Source organism: Tupaia chinensis, unplaced genomic scaffold (assembly GCF_000334495.1).
Source record: "Tupaia chinensis unplaced genomic scaffold, TupChi_1.0 Scaffold000377_2, whole genome shotgun sequence".
Classification (NCBI taxonomy): Eukaryota; Metazoa; Chordata; class Mammalia; order Scandentia; family Tupaiidae; genus Tupaia; species Tupaia belangeri.
Genome location: NW_006159876.1, coordinates 1996553 through 2007198, shown reverse-complemented (window position 1 = coordinate 2007198; position 10646 = coordinate 1996553). Strand labels below are relative to the sequence as shown.

General features: G+C 59.7%; 1 protein-coding gene across 1 annotated transcript in view; it reads left to right on the top strand.

Moving 5' to 3' along the window:
• The window catches only part of SMAD3 (SMAD family member 3), a 130736-nt gene that overhangs the window by 114166 nt on the left and 5924 nt on the right, over nucleotides 1–10646 (top strand). The window contains exons 6-7 of the mRNA XM_006153483.3: nucleotides 6966–7178; nucleotides 9668–9805. Of these exons, the coding sequence (XP_006153545.1) occupies nucleotides 6966–7178; nucleotides 9668–9805 (351 nt within the window). The remainder of the gene's footprint in view (nucleotides 1–6965; nucleotides 7179–9667; nucleotides 9806–10646) is intronic.

Here is a 10646-nt window from a genome sequence, read left to right as displayed (position 1 = left end):
CTGGCCGTGAGCCGCAGAGGTCACAGGAGAGCCGAGAGGCGGCCACTGTCCTCGGTGGTTCAGCCTGAACTCGTCCTGGTGGCAGTGTGGACCGGGATGACAGGACTCTGGAGCTTGGTTCCCTGTCAGTACACTGCTACCGCCTCCTCAGGCCACTCGTCGAGGAGGTGCAAATGCTTAGGCCATTTCTTGCAGAGGCAGGGGCACCCCGAGCCCAGCCAGCAGGAGTGGGTGCCGGTGGCTTCGTCCCCGCCTCATCACACCTCTGCTGGGAAGGGCTGAATCGGGGGCGAGTCAGCCGGCAAGTCAGGGCTGGGACTCACAGTGAGGGCCGGTGCTGACAGGCCTGGCTTCCTCCTTGCTGGATCAGCCCCTGTCCCACCCCAGTCCACTGGCAACCTCTGGCTACACCCTGACCCCATAGGCCCCACAGACGCGCACTGTGGCTGGAGGGGTGACGCTGGCAGACGCCTCGAGAATGTCCTAGGGCTCTTCTTCAGAAGGTCCAGGACAAGAACCAGCCTGCCCAGCAGCGGTGAGAGACTGCAGACTTTCACGTTACAGAGGAGGGGACAGAGGCGGGTCACACAGCCAGCGAGGGAGAACCGTGGGCATCCTTGATCCAGAGCCTGTGTTCCCACGGTAGCGTGCCACGGCCTTGTGGGGACCTTCGGCCCAGCCCTGCCGCCTCCTCACACAGAACGGGGCCCAGGCAGAGCATTCCCTAAGTGTTATTTGGGGACGGGTGTCAGGGATGGCCCTGGGTGGGACCCCTGCTTGCTCACTCTGCCCTTCCTCACCTGTCCATTCCCAGAGGCCTCTTGCCTGGCCACGCTGTCCGGTCCAGGTGGGAGGTTCACGAAGACTCCCAGGCCCTACGCTCAGGGTGGGGTCAGTGAGGCAGGACCTACGACAGTTAGAAAACCAGAAGTAGGTGCAGACGGAGACCCCGAAGGTTCCGAGGAGGGAACGATGGCTTCCCAGTGGGCACAGGTGTCCCCCCCCCCATGCTCACTCAGTCGACACCGCAGAACTCATAGGGGCTGAAGTTGGAGTCCAGAGCTGGGATGACACATCGGCCGTCGCTGCCTGGTGGCCAGAGGTGGCCCTGTCTACCTGCGTGTCCTGCCAGGTTCCCGGGGAGCGAGCGCAGAGCAGCTGTGTGTGCCGAGGAGGGAGGCGTGGAGGGGCTAGGGGGCTCGGGAGCAGGTGTGACGTGTGAGCAGGGCTCTCAGGGACAGGTGGGGACACTGCAGATGAGGGCAAGGTGTGCCCCGAGAACAGCTGGTAGGTCAGGAGGAATGAGGGGCTGTGCTTTGCCCCCGGCTACAGGCTAGAACCACTGGTGGGTTCAGAGGTCAGGGGAAGGGGGGTTGATGACAGCTTCACAGAAATGAATCTGGCCACTACGTGGAGTCTAGATCCTAGGGGAAATTACTGGAGGCAAGAAGAAAAACCCACTTAGGCAGTGGTTGTATGGAGGAGGTGGGGGAGAAGGTTCTAGAGACACAGCAGCAGGGCTGGAGAGCATGTGAGAGACAACGTGGGCCCGGACAGCTGTACTCGCTGCATCAGGACGCGAGGGGGCCGGCCGGGCAGCAGGGGCTGGGGTGCGGGCTGGCGGGGTGCTGCCTCTGGTTATATGCCCCAGGAGCAGCTGGAGGGTCAGGAAGAGGCTGGACCGGGGGTGCAGATTTGGAAAGCACTCAGGCGGTGACAGCCTTCCCCGTAGTGGGTCAGAGCTCCACGGCACTTGGAAAGCCTGTCCTGCAGCCCCAGGGTCCGCTGTGGTATCCCCTTTGAGAAGCCCCACGGTTCCTGCTGGACCCTGTGCTATGCGTGGACCAGCCGCTGTTCCAGCCCTTTCCTCATTATCCCAAGGGCTGTCCTGACATCCGACTTGGAGAACACTGACACGGGGTCCCCCGAAGTCATGGCAGTGATGCATTCAGGGGAGACCTGGCTGGAGAAACGCACGTGGGGCCCACTCAGGAGTGAAGGGTATGGGGGAGAGGGCGAGCTCAGGGGCACGAGGGGGACACAGAGGCCAGAGGTCAGGCAACCTGAGGACAGTGGCCATGGGCAGACTCTGCAGAGAGGCTGGGTGAGGCGTAAGAGGAGGCCTTGCGTTTGACCAGGAGTTTAAGGGCACCTCGTGGGAAGAGATGGGCCAGAGGTGGGCTGAAGTTGAGCATGGAGAAGGTGCTGGCAAGCTGTGGGCGCCTTTGGGTTCGTGCGTCGGACTCATACGTGTGTGCCCACACCACAGGCCGGAGACAGGTGCCTGCAGGCTCCTCCTAGACAAAAACGGGGGCCTCCGAACACCTGATGGCTTCTCTCGCAGACGTCCCCGTGACAGTTACTCGAAAGGAATGAAGAGGAAGCATAGGCGTCTGGCCTCCTGTCATCTCCCCTCACTGCAGGCGTGGGCTGGGATGTGGGCTGGGGGTGCTGGGCCAGCCTGGCAGCAGGCCCCCTCCTGGAAAGGAGCGTGACCTGGGAGGAGCCCCAGATGCATGACTGAGACCCAGCTCAGCCCTCCCCACCCCAGGGCAGGCTCTGGGGGAGGGTTTGTGAGCAGGTGGCGTTCCTGTTACTACGTGGTGAGCTGGGTGAGTCACCTGGAATTTCCTAAGCCTTTAGGTCAGGATTGGGACAAATGGTGGGGAAAGAGGAGGCAGGTGGAGAGAGAGGGAAAGGAACCGAGCTGCCTCCTGCCGGGTGAGCGCGTCGCCCCCTGCTCTAGAGTGAGACCCTGAGGTGCTCAGGGACTGGGCTGTGGCCAGGCTGTGGAGGACCAGGAGTTTGAGGATGCGGGGCTTTCCCAAAGGGCCCGGGACAGCATGCGGCTTCCTGTGGCAGGAGCCCGTGGCAGGGCTGCAGGAAGACCACAGCCCTGCGGGGGAACACGGGGCCGGATGTGTTCGTGCAGCTCGGTTGTGATCAGCCATCACTTTACCAAGTCACCAGAGGCGGTCTGAGGACGGGCTCTTAGACTGCGGTGTTCCTGGGCGCAGTGCACTGGTGGCGGGCTGGGCGCGCACGGCGTTCCTGGGCGCAGTGCACTGGTGGCGGGCTGGGTGCACGGCGTTCCTGGGCGCAGTGCGCTGGTGGCAGGCTGGGCGCACGGCGTTCCGCGGACTTCCTGCTTTCCGGCCTAAATCCCCAGAGAGGCGGGCTGGGGACACGGCTGACCGGGCTGCAGGGAACTGACCCTCTGGTGCAGTACCCTGTTACCCAGCCGCAGTGTAGACACAGATGTTCATTCCGCAGGGCAGGGAGGGACTGTTTTGTAGCCACCGTGGAGCTGGGCCAAGCAAGTGAGGGGGGAAGGGCAGTCCAGGCAGAGGGAGCAGCAAGGACAGAGGGGGCAGCATGCAGTGACATCGGAACTGGAGGCCGGGGCCTCCTAGGCTGGCCTAGAGCTGCCTTCTCTGGGCAAGGAGAAGCAGCTAGTCCACGCTGGCTGTGACCTTAGCCACGCAGCCTCAGTGCCCCTGGCCTTCGCCCGTTCCTGGCTTTCCATTTTTCCCCTCGCCTCCCCACCTTTTCCTTTACCGGATTTGAATCTCTTGCACATGTTTTTAATAGGCACCCCTTAATCCGAGTGTTGCCTTCTGGGTTTTATTCTGTTTTCTTTTCCTTAAACAAAACAGAAAGTCTACGCCAGCTTGGATCAGGGCTGAAGACTGAGGCCAGCCAGTGCGTTAGGCTGGCAGGGGGCCAGCGTGAATTAAGCGCCCCGTGCCACACGAGCAGTCTGGCTGCCACCACGCAGGAGGGGGGACGGGGACCCAGCACGGCTGGAGCTGGAGGCTCCTGTGTTTCCAACACTTCTCTTCGGGAAGAGAGATTAGCACAGACTCAGAAGTCTGGCTGGGAGCAGGGCTGTTTGAAGGGGAGGTGTTGGGCACGTGCTGTAGTTGCCATTCCAGGTGTACCGAGTCCATGACCTGGAGACACGAGACAGCTCTCTATTGGGCTGTCACCTCACCCCTGGCAAAGGTGTCCTCCCAGAGAATCCTTTGAATGGTCCTTTTTAAGACCGAGTCCTATTTAGAACAACCTATTCCGTTTGTTGGTTTCAACTGTCCAGAGCTTGCTTGCTTGCCTTATTGGGAAGAGGTCACCATCTCCACTTGAGAAATGTCTTTTAAGATTTAGACACCTAGGACAAGCTCTGCAACTAGTTAACATTGTGTACTTACAACCAGACCATGTAGTGTATTATTTTCCCTTTTCGCCCTGCCTGCTAGGAAGCTCAAAGCAAGTTGCGTGCTCTTTCAGGAGCTATAACCTCATGGTTATCCAGTGTATAGCCTTCCCCTTTCCAGAGTCCTGACCTTTGCTTATTTTGTACTAGCCATGGTGTGGGTAAGTCCTCTGGTCAGAGAGGAATAAGAGCATATGTACATTTTTTTATTTAATTTATTTTTTTAAAGCACACCTGAAGGCAGAACCCAGAATGGTGACTGTGCTTTCTGGTCTGTAGTTCCTTCTGCAGGAGTGCCTGGAGGAGGCAGCTGAGGGGTGATGGGAGGGAGGGAGTAGGAAGGGAGGGCTGACTGTCATCTGTTTGCAGAAAGTAGTTAAGTGCAGGACTGAGGCTGCTGCTCCCTCCTCTCCTGAGCAGGGCAGCTCCTCCCAGCAGCACCTTCAGAAAAGGCAGCCTGTCACTCCCCCAGACTGGCATCTAACAGCACATCGGGCTCTGGTGTCTGGTATTCCCCCATGCTGCCCGGTGCACATCTGTGCCCGGCAGGGCTGTTTCGGTGAGGACTCAGATCTGCTTGGGAGGGCCCGTTGGCCTAGGACCCCAAGCCCTGCTCTGAGTCTGAGCCTCCTCGAGGCACACACTTTCCCGGAGCACAGTTCCCACATCATGTTAGCAATGGGTGGCTGCCGGCTTGCTTTTCCCTTTTCTTCAAGTTTATCTCCTTTATTCATGGTAGAGAGTGTGTGTATGCGTGAGCACACGCACGGGAGAGAGCGAGCGAGAGCGAGCAGTGCCTCCCCAACAGGGCTATCCGTGTGGCAGTTCCCTTTCCCTGCCCCACACGCATGTCCCTGGCGTGTTGTCGGGTCGGTGCTGGGATCTGGCCCTGCAGTAGTTCAGGCGGCTTCCCGTGCAGCTTGGGCCTTCTTCTTTGGCCCGGTGGCTGCGTCAATGTCCCCGGCAGCCTCACCGTCTGACACCCGGACTAGACCTGGAGAAGGCTGGCAGGGCTTCTGACTGGGAGGACTCCATCCTGTGGTGCATGTCGCTGAGTGAGCCCGGCCAGCCCAGATCAGCCAAAGCCGCATGTTCAGGCTGACCCATGCCAGAAGCACGGTGACCTCGGCCCTGCCTCGGATGTCTTCTGGGCCACAGCAGTCCTCGTACAAACTAGGCAGCTGAGGCCAGAGATAGAGGTCACAGCCCCAAGGTCGCACAGCAAGGCCAGCAAGCCTGGCCGGGACAGTGGTGGCCAGCAGCCTTCCTGGTGCCTCTGGGCCCTGAGATGTTGCCCGGTCACTTGGAACTCTCGGATTACACTCAAGTTTCTTGGGCTTCTCTCTTTTTGAGTTTCCACAACGACGTAGCTCACACCAAGCGACCACCCTGTTCGGGATGTACCTTATTGAGTCAGCGTGTCGAAGCACCGAGCAGTCGGACGCGGCTGGTGTGGCTCAGCCCAGCTCGGGCCCAGGCCAGCTGCTCCAGCCCCTGGCCTCCTCCTTCCCCTCGTAGCCCCTTGCACCTCCTGGGCAGAGAGCAGGGGTGATCTGCCCGTCAGGATGGAGGTAGGGACAGGACCGGGGTGTTCCCGAGCCCTTGAATCACGGCTGTTATAACGTGGCAGACACTGCACTCTGGTGCTTGCCGTGTCCTATGTGTGTGTTATCTGAGTCCGTCCACGGAGAGCCGGTGACACAGAGGAGTCCCCGTTGGTGCAGCTGGGGAGAGCGAGGCGGAAGCCGATGCTCAGAGAACCCATCTGGGTGGCACCGCAGCACAGCCAATCTGCCCGAGCTGGCCGGCCTTCTCTGTCGGCTCACAGCCTATGCCCCGTGACTGGTTACATGACTAGCACCGTGCTCTCTAACTGGGCGCTTTGTATTGTCCCAGTGTGGGAGGGCATGGTGGTGTCTGCTCCTGGCATGTAGGGCCAAGGCAGAGACGTGCACAACGCTCCACAGTGTACAGAGCCCCCTCCTCCCAAATGCGGGGTCACCTGGCCCAAGCGTCAGTAGCTCCCAGGCTGGAGACCTGGGCCACACCCTGTCCCTCAGCTAGCCCCGTCGGAGCGGGCGTGTTGCGGGTCTGAGTCTCCTCTGTATGCAGCATCCTCTTCATCCTTGGAGGGATCACCCCTCAGACCTGGAAGGAGAGCTGGCCGCTCTCCTGCAGGGCCACCAGGCCTCTCCCTGTGGGCGAACAGCTTTTAGTTTTCTGTCCTGGGCTTTATGCACCTTCGAGGGTCTGCTGAGTGGAGGTCCCCATGGGCTCTCCCGTGAGAGTTGCCCAGTGTGCAGTGGGCGGGTCCGCGGGCTGGTACTGAGACATGGGCATGGTGAGCCTTTCTGTCCCTCTCTCATGAGAGGCCCAGAGTGAGCAGGGGACGCCCCGGTTCCTCAGTGGACGGGTGGGATTCACATGGACGGCGAGCGAGGCCTGGCACTCCATGCTGCTTCTGGACTCACTGTGCCCGTTGGCGCCTGGCCCTCAGTGGGTTTAGCCCGGCACCTCCTTAAGGCCTGCCTGGATCTGAAGCAGACCAGGCGGACGCACCTTTATGAGCTCAAAGTAAATGAAGTCCGTGGTTCTTCACTCACGGCGTGGGCTGGTGGGATACCCCCCCAACTCCCAGGATTCTGTCTGGACCTACAGGTTTTGTACCCTAAGAGGGCCTGGGCTGGGGGAGTAGGAGTCCCTCTGAGAGGTGGCGACCTCCTGGCCCACGAGCCCCCGCTTGTCTGTGTAGACCTGCAGCCTGTCACCTACTGCGAGCCGGCCTTCTGGTGCTCCATCTCCTATTACGAGCTGAACCAGCGTGTGGGGGAGACGTTCCACGCCTCGCAGCCCTCCATGACGGTGGACGGCTTCACCGACCCCTCCAACTCGGAGCGCTTCTGCCTGGGGCTGCTGTCCAACGTCAACAGGAATGCGGCTGTGGAGCTCACGCGGAGGCATATCGGTAAGCACCCGGGGGCCCGCCCGGGCCCCTTCCCCGGCAGAGGACAGCACTCCGCATTCCGTCCCTCCCACTCTCGCCCTGTGCAGGGACCGGGTGGGCCGAGCTCAGGTGGCTTGCTCATTCCCACTCAGTTACGGCTGGTCTCAGAAAGTGTGGGAACCACAGAGGAAAATGCTCTCAGGGGCACAAGACAGGGAAGCCTAGGAGGAAGGCAACAAAGAAATTCTTTTGCTAAAAACGACCCCCAAAGTACAGCCAAGCTGATGAGCAGTCAGTCCTCAGAGGGGTCATCTTCTGCGTGTTAATTTCACATGTCATTGTTTTAGACAACACAGATGAAACAGGAAGCCAAGAATCGCCCGCTCTGAGCCCACTCAGGTCACCACCCAGAGCGCTGGCGAGCAGTCCCTTCATCTTGTCGATGGGACGAAGCCGGTCCGACCACTTGGTTCACTTACACAGTTAGGACAGTGGCCACTGGCCGTCCAGGGTCACAGTGGGCGGGCAGTGGAGAGGGCACTGTGGGAGGTTCTGATGTCATCGTGGAGCCGGAGCTCCGTGGGGCTGGGAGGCTGCAGAGTGTGCTCAGGCTGGGGACAGCAGAGGGGCCTGGCCCCACGTCACCCAGGTCACTTGTGCACCTGCCTGGGTTGTATTTGGGCTCTCACAGATTTCATCCGACAAGAGCGTTCTGTATTTAAGAGGGAAAATTTGAAGGCCAGGGGTCAGGGTGGTATTTCCGTTTTCCCTGGAATTAGCTGTTATTTGGCAGGGGGAGGGGGAGGGCATACTGAGGGAGAACAGCTCTGCGGGGGCCACACAGCAAGTCAGCGACAGGCAGCCCCCTCTGCCAACCCCCGTCCTTCCTATGGCCGCCCTGGGTTTTGTTTATACTCTTCTGTATTTTAAACATCAATTTTCGCCCAGCTGTGGTGGCGCACTGGTCGTGCCGTGTGGGAGGCTGGGTGCCGTCCCCGCACCAGCCTGAGCAGGCCGGGTGTGGCTGGCGGTGATCTTGTGCGCGCTCTGGCCAGGCACGGGCTGTGTCTCACCACGATCCCACGATGACCCCACGCGGTAGGAAGTAGCATCGTTCCGTATTATAGATGGGAACCGCAGGATCAGGGCAAGGGTGGCAGAGGCGTCACGCGGAGGCTGGGAGGCTGGGGCAGGAGGTGCGGAGTCTGTCCAGACTGACTCTTTTATTCCATCTCCCTCTCTGATACTCGTAATAGTAATGTTTCCAAAATCACCAGAGTAGGACCACCAGGTAGCATGAATGTTAAGGTGCTAGATCCCACATGGCTGACTTGGTGGTTCGAATCCCAGACCCGGCAGCTTAAAACACACACTGGGCACGTGTGTGCATGGCCAAAATCCTGAGATGAGAATGGAGAAGAAGGGATTACAGAATGGCCATCCCCCTTGGGGGGTGATTTTTCAGTTTCTTTCTCTGGCAAGTACATGGGCCCTATGGCAAAAATCATAAAAAATTAAAATGGCCAAAGTGAACGTCTTTCACTCTCTGGAGCTGGGCCTTCCCAGTGCCTCCCACCCTTGTCTGACATGCACAGCGGCCCCTCCTGGTGGACCTGCACGTGTGTGGCACCAGCTCTGTAGGCCCCAGATAAGAAGAGACGAGCTGGTCGAGGAGAGGGGACAGTGGTGCGGGTGGGGCAGGGCAGGGACATCGGTGCTACGCAGCTTGGTCACCGGCTTTCCATCCCACTTGACACTGGGCCTCTAAAAGCTGGCCCCACGTCCCAGCCCACTGGGCTTCTTCCCAGGAGTGGACAGAGCTGTTCGCAGGAGGGAAGGAGGAGCACCCCCAGCTGAGCAGAGGGCTCGCTGTCAGTGTCTACGTAACTGTTTGAGACGCAGAGCCAATTCACAAATCATTTCTGTCCATCTGGAGTGGATTTACGACATGAAGGGAAAGTGAATGATATAAACCCGAGGAATGTTTCAGAAGATGCATGGGGGGGAGGGGTGCAGGGTAGCTAAGGTGGCCCTGGCGTCTGCCTCGGGAAGGGGGGGCCCTGCAGGCTTGCTCAGTGAGGTCTGTGTCTTGGGGCCAAGCTGTCATGGTGTCCTGGTGGCAGGAGCAGGAGCACTGGTCAGGCACGGGCTATGTCTCACCAAGACCGCACGATGACCCCACGCGGTAGGAAGTAGCATCGCTCTGTATTATAGACGGGAACCGTAGGCTCAGCGCGCGAGGCTGGCAGAGACCGTCACACAGACCTGTCCCGTGCTATTGTCCCTGGCCTTCTGCCTGCCCAGGTTTAGGGACTTGGCATTACTGTGTCTCCCCTGCTTGGGTTTGGGGCTTGAGCTCAGGACCCCCCTTGCCTGGGCGGACCAGCAAGGAGCCAGTCGCAGAGAGCGTTAGCCACAGCCACACCTCCTTGCTGGCCACAGTGGGCCCGGGGCCTGGCGCGTGAGCGAAGGCACGCTGCACTGGTCCAACCTGACCCCGGTCTCTCCAGGGAGGGGCGTGCGGCTCTACTACATCGGAGGGGAGGTCTTCGCGGAGTGCCTCAGCGACAGCGCTATTTTTGTCCAGTCTCCCAACTGTAACCAGCGCTACGGCTGGCACCCGGCCACCGTCTGCAAGATTCCACCAGGTAAGTGCCTCCCGACAAGACCACCCTGAGCTCCCTGCCCTGAGTGCATACCTGGGAGTCGGCCTGGTGACCAGACTGGGCCTTATCTGTGTCGGCAGTCTTACTGTGCTCCCTCCCCCACCTTGAGCCTGCAGGGAGCAGATGCAGCAGCTCATGGATCTGCCTTTACCCAGGCAGGGCGCCCCTTCCCCCAGTCACTCATTCCACAAATGTACACAGCCTCGGAGCAGTTGGGGCCCTTCTCCTGTCCCCTCAGACCTGACACACCTACGGAGTGTGTGAGACAGAGACACACAAAGTTTAATACAAGGAAGGAGTTCTGAGCACCAGGCCAGCAGCAGAGATCAAGAAAGCACATTTAGGGAACCAGCAGTTAGCGTAATGGCTATGTCACTGGACTCCCACGTAGTCGACCGCGGTTCGCGTCCCGGACCCGGTGGCTTAGAACTCACGCCAGGTGCATGTGCATGCGTGCCCAAGATCCCGAGAGGAGAATGGAGGAGAAGGGATTGCGGCGTGGCCATCCCCCTGGGAGGTGATTTCTCGCTTTCTGTCTCTATGTCTCTCTGGCGAGTGCACATGCCCTATAGCAAAAACCTCTAAAAAAAAAAAGAAAAAGAAAAAGAAAAAGAAAGAAAGCACATTTAACTGTTGGGATGGAACAAGGAAGGCTTCCCAGAGGAGAAGGCATTAGGGCCTTGAGGGATGGGTAGGCACTGGGCAAAGGGGAGACGGGGGTGGAGCCCACGAGGGCCAAGGCCAGAGGTGATGGAGGGCAGGGCATGCGTGAGCAGCACTTGGCTGGAAGAGGGCAGTGTTCAGAAAACACGGCAGGGTTCAG